General features: G+C 40.6%; 1 protein-coding gene across 7 annotated transcripts in view; it reads right to left on the reverse strand.

Moving 5' to 3' along the window:
* Nucleotides 1-2,139: 2,139 nt before the first annotated feature.
* etv1 (ETS variant transcription factor 1) overlaps nucleotides 2,140-17,835 on the reverse strand; it is a 22,697-nt gene continuing 7,001 nt past the window's right edge. For 5 of the 7 annotated variants that reach the window (XM_034873556.1, XM_034873557.1, XM_034873558.1 and 2 more), the window contains 8 exons: nucleotides 12,215-12,344; nucleotides 10,817-11,005; nucleotides 9,547-9,794; nucleotides 6,928-6,999; nucleotides 6,753-6,821; nucleotides 6,479-6,648; nucleotides 4,939-5,040; nucleotides 2,140-3,448 (listed from right to left, as the gene is read on the reverse strand). In XM_034873556.1, coding sequence (XP_034729447.1) covers nucleotides 3,227-3,448; nucleotides 4,939-5,040; nucleotides 6,479-6,648; nucleotides 6,753-6,821; nucleotides 6,928-6,999; nucleotides 9,547-9,794; nucleotides 10,817-11,005; nucleotides 12,215-12,344 — 1,202 coding nt within the window. In that variant the 3' untranslated portion in view covers nucleotides 2,140-3,226. The remainder of the gene's footprint in view (nucleotides 3,449-4,938; nucleotides 5,041-6,478; nucleotides 6,649-6,752; nucleotides 6,822-6,927; nucleotides 7,000-9,546; nucleotides 9,795-10,816; nucleotides 11,006-12,214; nucleotides 12,345-17,835) is intronic. The other 2 variants (XM_034873559.1, XM_034873562.1) reach the window with 1 other exon arrangement.

Consider the following 17,835-nt stretch of genomic DNA (forward strand, 5'->3'; position numbering starts at 1 on the left):
CGGTGACGTACGGGGGGCTATCTCTGGAAATAGCGCCAACAGATTAAAACTCTGAAAAATGGGTAGGTGGGCTATCCGTTTATGGCAATGACGTTAACAACTTGGTGTAGCTGTAAAGAGCCTATATTGTAAGCCTACCTGATGTTGGACCGTCACATCAAATCGATAAAAAAATAAAAATTACTGCTTTGATGTCAAAACCTAGAGACTTTCAAGCAACATGTCATTTATAAAAATGTATTCATGTGAAAATGACATGTAGACCTCTACCTATTATTCCAAAACGCTCGCGTGTCGTGCAGGCTGATTCAGGAGAAACCATAGACCGTATATTAACGGTCTATGGGAGAAACATACATATTTACCATAAGTAAACTTTTTTTCATACCAAAACATTAAATCTCATAATCGCCGTTGCTGGGTTACCTATTGTTAATAATATTACGTTGTTTGTACATAGGGACCAGTTAACGTTAGCTGCCGGTCACATCGTGTCTAATGGTCCACTCACAGTGAAGTCCTGCACAGGTGCCTTGTTTTAACCGGCGGCTGCTCGCTCTGCCTGCACACCGCTACGGCTCAGCAGCTAACGAGCTAAACTCCTAACACACTCCGCTGCGACCAATTAACAATACAACTTCTGTCATTAAATATATAATTTATAAAAATTTGTCTTGACTTGTATTCAGAAAGTCTGTAAAATGTTGCAATTATTGCAAAGCGCAGTTTCGCCTAAAAGAAGCTTCATCTGAGAATGTGTTTATAAAATTAGGAGTGACTTTTAGGAATTACTGTACAATGTTTAATAACTTCCTTGAGCAAACTGCACTGATAGAATTAAACTTAGATTATGTTGTTTGTTATCTGTGTGCTTGGCATCTTTTTATAATGCACTTTGAGTATTATCTGAACAGTACTTTTTCACTGGTGAACAGGCAGGTTATTACTACAGATTATTGCCATTTTAAAAGGGAAAACCCAAATTAGGAGTGTCATTCATCATATTAAAAGCTTTAGTGCTGTTTTTGGGTTTGTACATGTCGGATTAGATGATGTTAGATATCCTCAGGGAAGCAATCAGATGTTTTAAGTTAAGGGCAATTCCCGGCTCTACACACAATCAATAAAAAAAGAATCTAAGAGTGGGGACTCTAACAGGGTTGGCTTGTAACCTGCTCTGACAAATTAAGGCAAGTAGTGTTTTCATTACTTACACATCCGTTTTCATTTTTCCCATCAGTGGAAGCAATTAAACAATGCTTCCTTAAATTAATCATTGATTTTTAGCAATAGTGACACTTTGCAGAAGGAAATAATAACTTTAAAGGGAGTGTTACGTGTTTTTTTCATTACTTCCAGTCTTGTAAGAGCAGAAACAATTCACCTACATGAAAAAGTGGTGTCTTAAATTAGCCATTGATTTTTCCTCAGGTGTCACTTTGGTTAAATTCTTTGTGGTTGGGAGTTTTTCTCTCCAACCTGGAAATTGACAGGAGTCCATAATCTATTAGTCTCACATACACACACACCCACACACCCACTTGGTGTTGTTTCCCCTCGCGTACAGTATATAAATGTATGACCTAAAACTTATTTCAGCCAAAAACGAAGTGATAAACGTAAAGTTTGAGTGTTAACATCACCTCCGAATTTTAATAGATGATGCTGGCTAGACAGGAAATACTACAGTTCTTAACAACAAAACCTTTATGTAATGATTAAATATGTAAAACATCTGGAAAGTGGCGAAAACTTTGTTTTTCAGAGCTATTTTATTAAAGAATTCTTCCCAATGCCGATCCCGTCCCAAACATGTGAACATTGAGAAACAAAACTCAGACCAGATTCTTTTAATGCTCAATTTAAATGAAAAAAAAACTAAATAAAAATAAAAAGAGAAATCCAAAATAGCATGTCGTTCTTTTTTCTTGAGACCAGAAAATACACTTACAACTTGAAGCAGCAACAAAATGTGCATTTACCTGATTATACAATGAAACATAATCTTTGTTATAACATGAATGGTTTTTTAATCACATTATAAGACTCTAAATATTTTTTTTTTTACCAAAACAAGCAATGTTAAAGCAAAATACACCTTGTGTCAGGGAAGTATTTGACTTGACTTTTCTTTTGTGGTTTTTATTTGTTCAAGCTAATAACATGTGTCTTTATTTTCATTTTTGGGGATGCAAATACTATTCTGAATGTGTTGATTGATTGGTTGCTGTGTCAACTTTAACTGTTCATACACTTTCACCTGTTATTCATTAAAAAACAAATGACTGTTGCTTTGATGCGTTTCAGAATACAAAGGAAAACTGATGTTTACAGTGGATGAGTTATTTTACAGCGGCCCGCAGCTTCGATTATCCTAAAGGTCGTATTTTCCTCTGCACAACTCGGGGTGCATGCCTGTTTCTTTTCTTTACTAACCCACAAGGTTTTTCAGCCATTGAGAGAATGATCCAGGGGGTTATGTCATTACAGCAAAAACAGCTACATGATGAGATCTACAGTTTGATTGGACGAGGGGCAGAGATCATTGACACACAGGAGCTGTTGTGATCAAAGTGACAGCGAGGCAGTTCTCATTGATGGTCGCTAAATGTCTCTTTTATTATCACATTAGTCTTTCCAAGTCTATAATCATGTCACTTCACCATAAAAAGCATTGTAACAATACGTTGCCAATATTCACTTTAAATGAGCGTGAAAGTACAGAATGGCAGTTTTGAGGGACAAACAAGTCAAAATAGAAGCGATTATCCTTTGATTTCGCTGCGCGTGTGTAGACGAGTTTCGGTCCTTGGGTGACCATGAGTTAGCCGTTGAGTCCTGTCTCACCAGGGCGCCACATGCTCAAAATCATGACAATAAAAAAAAACATAATGATTCCCACATTAATGTACAAACATAAACAACGGTAAAAAGCCTACCCCATAGCTAGCCCCTGGCAGGTTAACACCGCACTTCCTGTCCATAAAGTGCACTCTCCATCCCGCTGTGCGGCTTGAACGTCAGAAAGGAAAAAAAAAAAAAAGATATGTGTGTGTTTTGTGTGAGAGAGAAGGGAAGCTCCGCTGCATGTGTGTGTTAAGTCTTATTCCCGGAGCGTCTGTGAATTAGAGGACATGACAGTCTCAGGTGTGTGGATGGAGGAGGCGGGAGAGGGTAGAGTGGAGGGGTGTGTGTGTGTGTGTGTGTTTGTTTGAGTGGGCTGACGTTAATAAACATAGCCCTCGCTGTAGGGGTGCGGCGGGCAGTAGGGCCCCTCCTGTACGTAGGCCATGTTTTCGTCAAAGTGCGACAGCGGCACCGTGTCCTCCTCGTTGATCTGGCGCTCCATGTCCGTCTTCAGCACCGGCCGCTGATTGTCGGGAAACGCCATGGAGAACAAGGCCTCGGGGTCGCACACAAACTTGTAGACGTATCTCTCGCCGGCCACCTGGACGGAGACGGACAGGACGACGTGGGAAAAAATAAATAAGGAGGACAATTTGGTTCGCACTTTTCTAACTTGGAGAACACACACACACACAGAGGAAAGGAGCCAATCAAACTTAAAGCACGACTCAGCACAAATCACTCTGGATACCAAGAATATATCATCATCATCAAAAATGACTATTTCTAAAATACACTTAGTCTTAGTGGATACAAAAATGGCCAAGATCATGTGAACCTATCAGTGGGTAAAAAGATTGAATAATGTACATTTGTCAAAAACAAGGCGACAAATTAAAAACTTTATTAACCTAAGTTTTCAAAATGTCCCTCAAATCTTTTCTATCTTCCATCTCTTAACATTCATGGACTCATTTCAAAGTCAACCTGCAAAAACAGCTTAAAGTCAAGTTAGATCTGAGTGTACTCTGCCTCAGACAGCCTGATGAAGACAGTTTAGAGCGTGAGGTGACCAAAGCACGCTGGTTTGGTCTTTTAGAGGCAGACATAATCTCAGTGGGCAGATTTCTTTCAGAGATTTCATTTAAATATTCCTGACTGCTAACTAACTCTTTAGTTTCACACACTGAAGCCGCCTACACATGATGAGAGATTTGCTCTGTGCACAGTGCAGCACAGGTATTCGTCATCAAGGGTGGCAAGGAATCTATTTCCCGTTGCTAGGTCGCCTATTTTCTATATCCGTCACCTATCATGTGGAGACGGCTTGAGTTTTAACTTAATCAGTAAGATCATCTGTGTCCCAAAAATCTACTACATACTACCTCTAAGCAGGTTTGGAATACTTAGTGTGTTAACACTGGTAAAGTGACTAAATGAGGATTAAAAAAAGTGTTGTTGATCTGATCTATTTACCCACAATGCATTGCAAAAAAGGAAATGGAAGAGCTGCTCACAGCTGGAAAAAAAATGGAGACTGATTGTGTGTGGTGGTAAAACAGCTTCAGGAAGTTTTGGGAGAATATGTTGCTGTCTCCTTGTTAAGTTGAACTGTCAGTGGACTTTTAAAGTTGCAGATTTATGGACGTCAGAATGGAAGTATTGAATCATTTCCTGTTTGTATAAAAATACAAAAGTGTAAGTTTTTTGATTTTTTTATGCACCAACTGCAAAAAGTACACAACCAAGCTCAGACTGTCCTTTAAATGGAAGGGCTCTGAATGAGACATTTCTTTAAATATAAAGTGCCCAGGAACAAGGTTTCAATGCCTTGATTTTCATGAGGTTCACCATTTCTGAGACACTGCGGCTCCTCATCCAGGCTACCTAGGGGAGGGGAATTAGCACATGCTCCTCCTTTAACACAGGTGGTATCATTCAAGCTCTTATTGTGTAAATAAACTCCAAACTTTCTTAATCTTAAAACCGTGAGTTTTTACACTTTTGAGCTGAACAGAGATTTGGATCTCTAATGTTGTAGATCTTTGTTGTTGGTATCTATTATATAAATCTATAGAAGATTTATTTTACCTTTTGCATGATTCCCTTCTCGTAGTAGTAGCGCAACGATCGGCTGAGCTTGTCATAATTCATCGCTGGTCGATTCTTCTGTATCCCCCACCGACGTGCCACCTTTGCACAGAGAATAAACGACACAAAGGCAGTCGGTGAACAAACAGAGGAGCAGGAGGCCAAAATGCAGACGCGTCAAACACAAACACGCACGCTGCACCTGATTTCCTTGACAAACACCGTTGCGGCAGCTGAAATGTTGAAACAAACTTATTAATCCATATTTTCCTAATAACGGTAATTAGAGTGTGTCCAGCCTGAGCAGACCTGACCGGGGATGTGTTCATTAGGAGCTTGTCACACACCCAGCGGAGGAGGCAGCAGATGTTACAGCACCTGTCTACCAGACCACCCACCACCCAGCCTCGCGGTCCAAACCCACAGCCCCACAGTGCTCTCATCAGCTTTGACTCTTTCTCTCTCTTCCCTTTCTCGCTGTCTGCTTTTGTTTATCGTTTGCTTGTTTTTCTAGGACCCTCTCATCAAAAAAAAAAAAAAAAACTGTGCTGGCATGCTACACCTGCACGGTGAAAAGGCAGAAGCTGCTAGCTAGCATTTGTCTGTAGTGTCCCAAAGCAAGTGTGTTTGAGTTTGGTCACCTGATGGCATGAATGGGCCCCCCTGTTAGCTGCAGCTGGTCCGTGCCGCTAGACTCTGTCAGGCTGCCTGGACCGCTGCCAGGTACCCCTATATCTCCCCCGTTCTACACCCCCACCTCCCCTGCCTGCAACCTGCATCCTCCTCCATCCTCCCACAGTGAGCAACAGTGACTGAGCCCCACTGTGTGTGATGTGGGCGCACACAGACCCAGCCTCTGTTTCCATTTCAAAAGCCCTAACCGTCAACATGGGTTATATTTTTAGGAACACACCCTGTTAAATATTTAGCAGGCGTTGGCCTTAAGGGTCAGTTGCTATGAATGTGGTTGAGTTTAAGGTAAATTAAAAAGAAAACTACTATTGCAAATCCAGGCCTGACTTTACCACTTCAAGAGCAGAGAACATTATTCATATGACCTTTGACATGGTCTTATTTTGCTGCAACCTGTTTTTTTTTAAATGCTAACATGCTGCTGGCAAATTTGGCTGTGACATATTGAAAATACACATTTCCACCAGGCACAGGTATGAATGTAACACACTGAATTAGAGCTGCAGCTTATTTTCATCATCAATCTGTTGATAATCTTATTATCTGATTAATATTTCAATCTATAAAACGGTGAAAAATGGCCATCATGACATGAAAAAAGCTGCAAATACTCAAATTTTAGAAAGCTGTAACCAGCAAATATTTGGCATATTTCTTTGTATAAATGATGAAATTGTTGCCAATTTTCCCTCGATTGACTCAACGGATTAAACTATCAGTGAAAGATTCAAACGCGTTTTTTTGGGTGTCCTGGGGTTACTTAAGAGGTGCTTAAACACAAATTGATTATTAATAACATAGAAATTCAATATAATAATAAAACAATGTAAACATGTGTTTGTCTCACCTCCTCTGGCTCGATGAGTTTGAACTCCATGCCCCGGCCGGTCCAGGCGATGAAGTGGGAGTTGGACGGGTCGTCCAGCAGAGCCACCAGGAACTGCCAGAGCTGCAGCGAGCCTCTGCGCTGATACGACGGGCCCTCACGGTACAGGCCAGACTCCTGCTTGATGTCACCTAGAGGTCACCAAACACACCATTACTGTATGGTGTTTCAATCCTACTGAGCACGAAGCAGTTTTCAATTTGAAAATCATTCAGTGCGCACGGGGAGAACTCACCTTCAACCTTTTCAGGCACCACACAGGTATCATCGTAGAAATGCCTCGCCACTTTGTCAAACATACAACCTGGAAAACAAGATTAGAAAAAAGGAAAGGAGATATAGATTGATATAAAATTCAGCACAAATCCAAAGTGCCCAATCACAACATTCACTCGTAGCATCGTTGGTACCTTCAGTCCTGTTAGCGTGAGCCAGATAGCCGTCTTGCCGTAAGTAGACAGAATGGCAGCTAGGCACTTCTGCTGAAAGCCAGGCAAGAATGGGAGAGTGGGTGTTAAAGGGCCCGAAGGCAGCATTAAGAACACTATCTCAGTTATCTGAGAGCAGTCAAAGCCTGTTCACTCAATGCACCACTGGCTCTGATTAAAGAATCTGCCCCCAAGCAATGGCTCCCAGGCACATGCGAGCTCACTATATCACCCTGCTAATACTCGCTCCCGGCGTCTCCACTCAGAGGAAGATTTACTACCGAATAAAAACACGCCGTGTGTGTGAAAACACAAGCTGACATGATGTACGTTTTTTCATAATGCGAGGGGTCAACATAAAGCTTTTACAAATTTCTCTTTTAGATCAAAACTACACGGACCTGAAGGCATCTTTGACTTTTTTTCTTACGAGAAATTGTGTCACTGCAGCATGTTAGCTAAATGCTGTTTTTTTTATTGAAGGCCCTGAAAATTATTTCAGGTTCTCTGAATCTTACATTAACACACTATTTTACAACAAAATTAAGACTGTTTTGGTTGTTTCACATGAAAGATATCAGTTTTTTCAATCTTTCTCAGAGCCCCTTCCACTGGGTGGGGAAAATATATCACATATTGTCATTCAAAAACCCAGCCACATAGTGGAGTTTATCAGTGTTAAAGTCATAATAAGTAATACCAAAAGACGTTTTATTTTACTTTGATTGTTGCATTATTCATTCTAATTATTTATCCTAGTTGTTTTCAGGGTTTTTAAAAAAAGACATGCAAACCATTGGAGGTAGCCTTCTAATATAGATCTTGACATATTAAACATATCTGCTTCTTTTTTCTTTCCTTCCTCAACATTATGGACTTTAAACAAGAGATCAAACTTCCACCTAAATTCCCTGATCTTTAAAAAATTGGGATGGTCCTGTGTCACTTTAAAAGCCAAAATATCATCTAATTGGAAAGATTTTGTGCCTAAAATCATTTAACTACCCGTGTCTAATCACATCATTCTCTAAAAAAAGAAGCCTGTGTTCACCAGTTTGCTTTACAACACCGTCTAAATTGCCTCATCCATTTACTGTAACTGTCAGAACCTCCCACATCACAGACATCACGGTTCATCATGGCTCGTGATCAAAAAACAGCCAAACAGGTTACAAAGTGAATGTTCAATAAACAGACTGAGGCCCTTCATTTAGGCCCATAAACATTTCTCTGAACTTCATCAAAGTAATGGGCTTGTAGAGGAAATTGCTGCTAATGAAATTACCAGCTCCTCCCATCCTTTCCAACAGGCCTGCTCCAGTCAACATGCTCCACTGTGACTGCTAATAAATTCACTGTGATGCTCCATCTTGGACATCCAGGACAGCGCAGTACTGGACACAAGACTTGGCCACTATAAACCAAAATATTCCTTCCTTCTGTGTTCATTTATAATCTACTCTTTTATAATGCCTTTCTAGTGTGTACGACTGGATGCTTTTAATGACAATAAGATAATAATCAAACTTTATGTTACTGCTGCACTATTTGTACAGTAAGTCAGTGAAATCTATCCAACATCCTGACTAGTGTTCTATTGTTAGACAGTTAATCAATAACCTTTTTCATCATTGGGTCCTTGTTTAAACCAATTATTAAGCTAAAACTGCCTTTTTAAATGTAAGCATTTCTATATTTGTATATCATTATTCTGTTGGTCGGAAGAAAACAATTTTTTTTTTTCCCTGTCAAAACAAAACAAATTGATAAAAAAATGAAATAATAGATAAATCAACAAGGAAAATGATTGTTAGTTGCAAGCCTAATCTTGAGACTTGAGACTTCTGCTAACGGGCCACAACCTGGAAGCTACAGACAGTGAGTTTGTCAAGATTTATTTTGTATCTAGAAGCCAACTCAATAAACACATCTATGGCAAAGTAAACTTGCAACCGGAGAGTGACACAAACACCAAAAATCACAGTTTCTTGGATTTCTCTGGCAGAAACTGCAGAGCTGCTGTTAGGAAAGCAAAGGTCTGAGACCTGAAAGAGGCCAACAGTGTTTTTCTAGGAGTCATCGCCATGGGAAGAAGCGACTTTTCTCCCTGACTGGTCACACAGACTCTCCTCCAGCTCGGCATCTCTTGGGTCCACTCTGTCCGCCTTGTGAATGAACCCAGCAGTCGGGCGTATGTTCATTCATGTCCTGATGTAGCCTCAGGCTCCACAGAGGCAGAGGGCCGATGATTAGGTCCCTTTACTCCCTAACTAAAGGGAGCGGACAAGCGTGGGAGGGCGGATTTTGGATTGGGACCAGGCATGGCCCCCACTTCCCCCCTTTCTCTTTTCTATTAGAGCACCACAGGAAATGGTGACCGGCACAGACACCCGGCCCAACCAGATCCCCTGCCCTAATAATGGGCAAACTCAATAAACGCCACCCCCTCTTCTCATGTCTTCTCCCATTCCTGAGATGATAACGCTCTGGCAGGAAAAAAAAGGCTGCTATCTCTTCAAGACCTTTTCACTAACCCCAGTAGTTCAAGCACAACAGTACTATTTTATTTTAATTAAAATGTTTTATTTATAAATCTGTTACCTGAGTCGTAGGTGAAGTCCCTCGGCTCCTGTTTGATCATCATGCCGGCGGGGTACGTGTGGGGTAGCGGTGCCCCCACCATGGCCGGGTGTTCGAACAGGGGGTCGGGATACTCCTGCTTGAAGCCCTGAGGAGGGAAGGGGATGTTGGGCTCTGACATCTGCCTGTGGTAGATGGGCCGGCTGTCCCGAGCCATGGTCGGCGGGGAGGGGAACGAGTGGCACGGCTCTGAGAGCTGACGTCGAAATCTAAGTGAGAACCACAAAGTCAGTGGATTCATTACTGGACAGACACAAAGAGACATGAGCTTCACTTTGTTTACTTCTAACCTGTTTGCAGAAGAAATGAAGACCAAGTTTAAATACTGAATAATACACATCAAATGACGCTATTTAAGTTATCAGATTAAAATAAGTCAATATGTAATAAAATATTGTCAGCTGCTCAAAGGCCCACTTAATAACTTTCATAAAAGAATGAATGAATGAATGAATATGAGAGGTGGTTGAAAGCCGGGCTGCAACCAATTTTCTTGATTACTTGATGAATATTGGTCTATAAAATCTCTTTCAAATTGTTTATTTGTCCAAAACCTCAAAATATTCACATTCCTATCAAAAAAGTGTACTTACAGTATTTGTCTTTTGACATGTGAATTTTATTACTAACCAATTATCATAATAGTTGCTGATTATTTTTTCTGCCAATCGACTAATTGATTAAAGTTTAGATTAAAGTATAATTAGATTCATTAGCTAACATAATTGTGTTGAATATACGGCTCGCAAAGGTCAAGAATGAATAGTAAAAACTAAATAAAAAGAAATAAAAAGAAATTGAACAGAGAAACTAACATATGAAATGAATGGCCGAATATTATCCGCCCAGTCTTGTAAAATAAAATCTGGTTACAGCAAACTGGGGAGACAAACCTTACAGCCATTTCTACCACAGCTGTACATCCCATAAACTTCAAGCAACAGAAAAAGAGCAGTCTAGCCATTGTGACTCATCGAAATAAGAAAGCTCCAATAGCGTGCTGACACTCTAAGACAGTGGTATTACCATTCGTTTTCCAGTATATAAAGTCTTTGTCATTCAGATTCAGCCGTTAGATAACATTTGTTGCTGTTTGTTGGCTCCTCCTACTAAACATTCTCTCGACCAATGAGATTCTACTGTGACTAAAACTCATAATAAATTCTGTTCTGAGCTGAAAGCCCCACATGTAAATAAGATGTAAATGTAAAAGGCTGCGGGGCTGCAGTACCTGTGGTCCATAGAGTAGGCGTTGTCAGGGAGCGGCTGCGAGGCCGGCATGTGGGCGTAGGTCCTGTCTGGTTTGGGTGTCGGGGCTGCCGTGGGTGAGGCATGATGGAGGGGGGACACAGGAGTGCTACAGGGGGGCGTCACTGGGCTGGAGGGCTTCATTCCTGCAGGCTGCTTCTGCTCATAGGCACTGTGGCAAACACAAGACAAAAGTCACATAATGCAGTGCCAGTGTGTGTTGGTTTGATTCTCTCTGCAGATGTCCATACTGAATATGTGAGCTCTCATGTTGATGGAGCATTTATTAATTACATAATTCATCATGTGCTTTGTTTTTCTATCTCACATGAGCTGAAATAAGGCTTTGTCCATACACTTAGCAGATTCTGTTTTTGATATGCTTTAGTTGAGGTAAATATGGAGGCAGTTGAGGCAATTGCATATTATTTAGTTATTTTCCTTTATGATACGTAAGGGCACCATGTCAGAGACACGTATCTTTGAATTAGCAAACTGTCAAACAAAAGACAGATGCATCTAAGTGAATGGTTAACTTTATCATGTTAAATTTATACATTTTTTTAAAGAGAGTTTGGTCAAAATAAACCCTTATTCTCCACATTATTTTAAACCTCTTTTGTCTGCCACACGTGTTCTTCCAAAGTCTCCTTTTAAATCAAATGTTAGCTCGGACGCATGCTGACTTGTTCCAATGGTTTATGTTTATGTAAAGCAAGCTCTGCCAAATGTTGGATTTTGCATTTCTTGTCACCAGGTGAGCAAATGAATCCCGCATATGATTCATCACTTGTGAAAGCATTTCTCTTTGCATACAAGGTCATTATACCAGCATGCAAGTGAAATGAATGTCATGTATTACAAATCAAATCAGTTAATTTGAAGCTAAAACAGAACAGCCTCCATGACTGCACGTGTCACAAAGTGTTTTGGATGTACTTAGATGTAAATTGAGAGATGTTTATAGTACATCTAATTTAAAATGTTTAGGTAGTGTTTGCAAAGTCCTTTTGAGATAAATTAAAAAAAAAAAAACATTAATAGAGCTGATCAATTGAAAATGAATAGAACAACAGCTGGAGTTCAATAGTCAACATGCCAAAATTAAACTGATGCTCAGTCAGAGTGTAAAAGATAAAACATGTCATCATTTTCAATTAAAGATCTTGGATCTTAAATACTCAAATTGATGTAGTTTTTGCAAGTTTTGCCATTTTACAATAATGCTCTTGTTGCTGATTTAGAGCACAATGTGGAACCAAAAAACAAATAGAGGCTGTTCTTCTTTTTTAATGTTGCCAATTTAAAATTGAAAGAGTTGTCTTTCAGAGGGATATTTAAAGTCTTCTGGAAGTGTGTTTAGGTGCTGGGCGGTACCCACCTGACGTTGTAAGGGCACTTCTCTCCATAACGGAGTTTGAAGGGCCGTTCCTGACTACAGTTGGAGCTCAGCTCTGAACACGGGCTGTGCAGCTCCCTCTTGATCTTCAGCTGCAGTCCGTGGAAAGCCACTACACACCGGGGGAGGAGAAAAATTTAGAAAATGTTATTCGCACACTGAATGACAATGAACAACCCCCCTATCAAAGAGCAATGTGGTACTGTTTTTTCAGTGCTCAGTTGAATAATATAATATTAGGGTGAATAAGCCCCTAAAGAGGCATTTATGCCACCACTGGACTGAAATTCCCTCAATTAACTTTATTCATTTTTAAAGAATTAGCAGCTGTTTATGGCAGGTTGAGCCACCACCTCTATCCTAATTTACGTCACATCCTGCAAATCATGTATTAAAAAAATGACTAAAAACGATCAAATAAATACATTTTGCTTCTGGTTTGAATCACTTGCTTTATGTACCTGTATTAGACGATGTGACAGTCCATTAGACAGTATTTCACAAAAGGACAAAGCTGTCCAACCCTTCTTCTGTGTACTACAGTGTGGGCCACATGCCGCAGCTTTCTCCACATCGGAAAACCGCCGCATCGCAGTACAGATATACCAGGCCAATACCAGGCCATCACTGATTAAGAGAATTCATGATAGATAAGGCTTCTCAAGGCATCCATCCACTAACAGATTTGACATCTCTTTGACATCACTTACATAAACAAGTCACTTCCAATCCAATTTGTTTGGCTTTTTTCCTGACAGAGACTCTGTTAGTGAAATATGACAATCATAAAAGTGGGTGTGCGGTGTGCTGCTAGATATGCTTTATCTGCTTTCAGCTGGCTGTCAATACGTTCCAGACGACAACAAAAGGCCTCATTGATCTGAAGGGGGGGGGGGGGGGGGGGGGGGTCTGTGCTCTCAACCTATGGCCACACAGTCAGCCATGTGCATCTGAGAGGCTGTTAAGTGCCTGATCAGTCCTGATTAACATGCCATCATCTCAAGTCATGATCAACGCTAATCCAATTGGCTGCGCTTCTGACGAAAACCCAGTTAGTCTGAATGAAGTCAGGCTCGGGTTGCCCCGCCAATCGCCGTCTCACCGCGACTGCACACAAAGCAGCGGTGAGGCCGTCCCACAGCATCCCACAGTTGAGGGGAATGATTTTTGTCCTACGTTTCAGGCTAAGAGACGGCCAAAGTTAAAAACAAAACAACCTGAAGTTATGAATGGGAAAAGGGAAACCATCATCTCCTGGTTCAACAAAAGTATCAAACATCCAGACATTTGATGACCCAAAAGACTCAAATCTTTGGTTTGGGAGTATTTTTCTCTTACATACACCTAGATTCCTGACAGAGGGAGGAGGATGTTTTGGGAAGTTTTTCCTTGGCTGACTGACAGCTGCCGTATGAGCAGGGGTCGATGTGCCAACAGCCCCATCTGACGCACAGCCGAGCCCCTGGGGGACGGGCCACACGGCCCGGCATGACAAAGCCCCGGGGTTGTTCGCAGCCCTCGCTGGGGGCCTGACCTTTCCGGGTCATCGATCGCAGGTCAAAGAGACACTTCCTGAGGGGAGACCTTTGACGACGCTGGCATGGCAGAGTCTCGTTAACAGCTTGCAGAGTCAAAACAATATCTTAGTTTTGAATGTCGAGATCACAATCCAGTCACTATATTCACCTACTACAATAAACATCCATTTGTTTGGTTGAGTTCGGGACTACTCCCCCTGACTTCTGGCTTGCAGATCACCTCATGCTGGACTACATTTCTTTTCTTCGTTCAAGACTGAATCCACATCACTTTTTCTAATTTACACGTGTCCATAAAAATTCTGTGTTCAACTCTATGCGTCACATAAGCTATTAACAATAGCTCCGCGTGTGCTGCAGCGCAGGGCCTTCAATTAGAAATGGAAATGTCACAATAGATTTCGTCAGTGGGGTGCCAAGGTACACAAATCAATAGTGAGGGCATTGCCTCTGACTAAAACAGAGACTTCCTTTTTAGTCCAGAATGTCATGGCCATCACTGCTTGATTGCTCTCATTATCTACATATTGATTAACCGAGATGGTAGGGTGTTTAAAAGTAGAGGCAGTTAAAACAATTACTTAGGGTCTATTTTGAATGCAAATGGTTTTTTTTGTTTCTACTGTGCTATTAACTCCAATATTCTGCAATTTCTTTGGATACTGGAGTAAAGATTTAATAGAAATCTGAAAAATTGTTTTAGCTTTTTCATACATGTAAGGAAAGATTTAAGGTCCAATATTTGTTTAATCTTCTAACATTTGCGCAAAAAAATTTGTTCCAATAATTTGATTTTAAATGCCATTTTTCTGGCAATCCTTTTGGTAGATTATCAAAGAACTCTTGGCCCCAAATGCTTTCACGTATTCTCAGGTACAAATGGTGTGTTTTGGCAGAACCAGAGTCTATGATTGCCAGATATTTCTCCGGTCCATTCATGAAAAAATACAGGTCTTTTGGCAACAGCGAAAAATCTTTCATTCCATTTTCACCTACTGTAGGTGCTCGCCTTTGCTGTTAAATGACGGAGGCTCAGATCTGCTGGTAACGTGTGGCCTCATTTTACACCTCCTCTACTCCTTCGTTCCCTGCTAAGTTATGCTAATGGTAAGCATCTGTGTTGGAGTTTGAGACAAAGAAAATGTTCCTTCTCCTCCTTCAGCCTGAGGACACTTTCGCTTCGAGGCCGCTCACATGCTGCTTCTGTGCCGCACGGATGGAGAGTGCGAAGTCGACATTGAGACAAACTGCCATAGCTTCTTGATAGGTGATAAATCTGAGGCCATGCAAATCTAAAATAACACTAACTGCCTTTCTGATACAATCTTTGTAGCTACATAATTTCTCAGCGCTTTCTCCCGTTCTCCTTCTAATCTTTTTTCAGTTCCTACTTTTTATTCTCATTCTAGACAACTAAACAGTGTATCAAAAATGTAAAAATACTGTTGTTTTACTATTTCTTTTAATTTTATTGAAGCTGACGTGAAATTACTGGTGTAAAAATCAGATTTACGTAAAAATAAAATGCAGCATACTCAAAATGGAGTAAGTAAACAAATATAGTAGAAATAGACACAATTTGCATTCAGTTTCCTAAAAATAAGATTCTGCAATTCATTAAACTCCTGTCAGACGTTTTTACTATAAAAACATAACATGGTTGGTACACTAGTTGTTTCTTTTTAGTGGAGCATGATATACGGACTTAATATACGCTAGCGGATTACCAAAATCCCCAATGCTTTAATGGATCGTCAGGCCAAAGATGTGATACCCGCCCACACAGTGAATAAAAACAGCTTCTGAATGAAATAGACAAATGTTACCAAATCCCATCCCAGACCTATTTATCACAGGTAGCGATCCCTAACTTTATAAAAGGCCGTGCAGAGTTTGGATTTGGATAGATTTAATATTTAACATTCACAACTGACCTGTGGTCCAGCAGCACTACGGAGCCATATGTAAGTCTCACAGTGCACTATACTGTTATAAATCTATTAATATTGTTTCTTTTGTAATATTACCTACTATATGTTTAAAAATATCAAAATTAATATCAATATTGTAATATTCATAATCACTATCGCAATCTAAAATGTTGTCAACATTGTGCAACCCTAGCTCTTTTGCTAATGCTACCGATTAGCTAGCTGAGATAGAAAACAATCAAGCTCAAAACACTACCGGAAAGATTACTTTCCGGCTAATGCTAACTATGCTAACTATCACATTTTTCAGCATTTACAACTAACACCCGTCTTTCATTGCCAGACCTGCTGTATCTGGCTGCACGAGTTAACATTCTGGAAACTGCATACTAGTTTGTGTCCGTTTCCTGTTAGTTTTGGCCTTTTTGTGAGATTTGTTGACAATAAGGAGAATATAGCATATTGCCAGGCTTATCCTGTACACATCAAAGCTGCTTTGTTGGAGTAATGAGATTCCCTACAGGTAATTACTTTCAACCGTATTTGCCGTCTCTCCCTCATCTTACACCTTCTAGCTATGTCTCTTTCCATCTTCATCTCTGTCTCTACCTCACCTTCCGCCACTCCATCTCTCGGCTCGGTGAAACCCATATGGGAGAGCTGCCGGCTGGGATGCCTGCTCGAGCGCCCAACCACGGTGCCCTCACCCTCCTGCCATCTGTTAGTGCCTCTCCAGTCTGCTGCCGGTTTGCCAACAGGACAATTCAGATGGTCAGCAGTCTCCTGCAACCATGGCCACCCACCCTGGCTACCTCTGAAGGACAACGGGACAGTCTTGGTGACCTCTGGTTCTCTCTACTGTACACCACGCCGCTCCTCCATCTTGGATTTTAGGGTAAGCTTATTCACACCCAAAGATCAGGTTTCTTAGTTAACTGGTGTGCTTAAAATACAAAATCAAGCTAAATGAATGGAAAGGACTTGGGAGGGCAAAATAGTTCAAGGACATAACGGAGGATGAGGATTTATTGTTTCAATCTATGGGGCAAAAATAGCTCTAAATAAATCAATTGATTAAGAATAAAAAAAAATCAACAAAAAGAGTTGCAAAATCCGGCTAAGACTTTAAAAGGCATGCACAAAGTTTGTATCACAGGAGAAAGACTTTTCAGTAGTGTTTAAAATGATAATACTGTTCACGTCAGTCTGTTTTTAAAAAGAGAGGGATAAAGCACTGGACCACCCCCCCGGGTTTTAATCTACTCTGGGCAACAAACGGGAACCTGCTGAAGATCTCGGGCTTTAAAAATCTTACAATCTACTGTAAAACTAAGAGGTTGGCGGTGCAAATACCTTATGTTTCTTTTTGTTCTAGTTCCTCACTTCTGCAGTTTGTCCAACTTTGTTTCCAGGTTAAAGAGTGTTGAGGACATAGGGAAGACTGGTTTTGTGTCTTTTCTCATAGTTTCATGAGCGTTTTGGCTCATCTGAAAGACATGTGCTCACTCCGGGTCCCACTGAGCTCCACTCACTCCATTTCTGTCCCCACCTTGGCACTACTTCCTCTAAATGTGGGCCGTGCCAAGTCACCAGTCACTGTGTACAACCGCCAAGCACAACCAGGTGAAGAAGGACTAACTACCTCATCCTTTATCACTGCAAGTGTCAAATCAACTCAAGTCTGGCCATATTCAAAGTGTTATTCTAGGAAACTTTATTTGTTAACTTTCGGCAAAAAATAGAGAAAGAGGGAAATAAAAGTGTGCTTGTTTTCATGCTGTATACCAGGAGGCCAAACAAGCCTTCAACTGAAAAGGATACATGTTGTACTTACTAATATTAAACTGACAGATTTAGAAAATCTAACCACACTGGATGGTTTACACAAAACAACACTTTGAGGAAAGGTCATGTAGCGGCACGATTTTATTCTAAAAAATTCAAAACAGCCATCAATTGACAGCGGTTTGTCGTACCTGGAGTTAAAAATATCACTTCAACCCCCTAAAAAAAATCTACCACAATATTCTGATGTTTATGCAAATAAATAGCAGTGCAATAATATCTCAGCAGTGGTGAGAGGTACACGGGCAACAGAGGTAATGGAGAGACAGATATATATATATATATATAT

This window comes from Etheostoma cragini, chromosome 6 (genome assembly GCF_013103735.1).
Source record: "Etheostoma cragini isolate CJK2018 chromosome 6, CSU_Ecrag_1.0, whole genome shotgun sequence".
Taxonomy (NCBI): Eukaryota; Metazoa; Chordata; class Actinopteri; order Perciformes; family Percidae; genus Etheostoma; species Etheostoma cragini.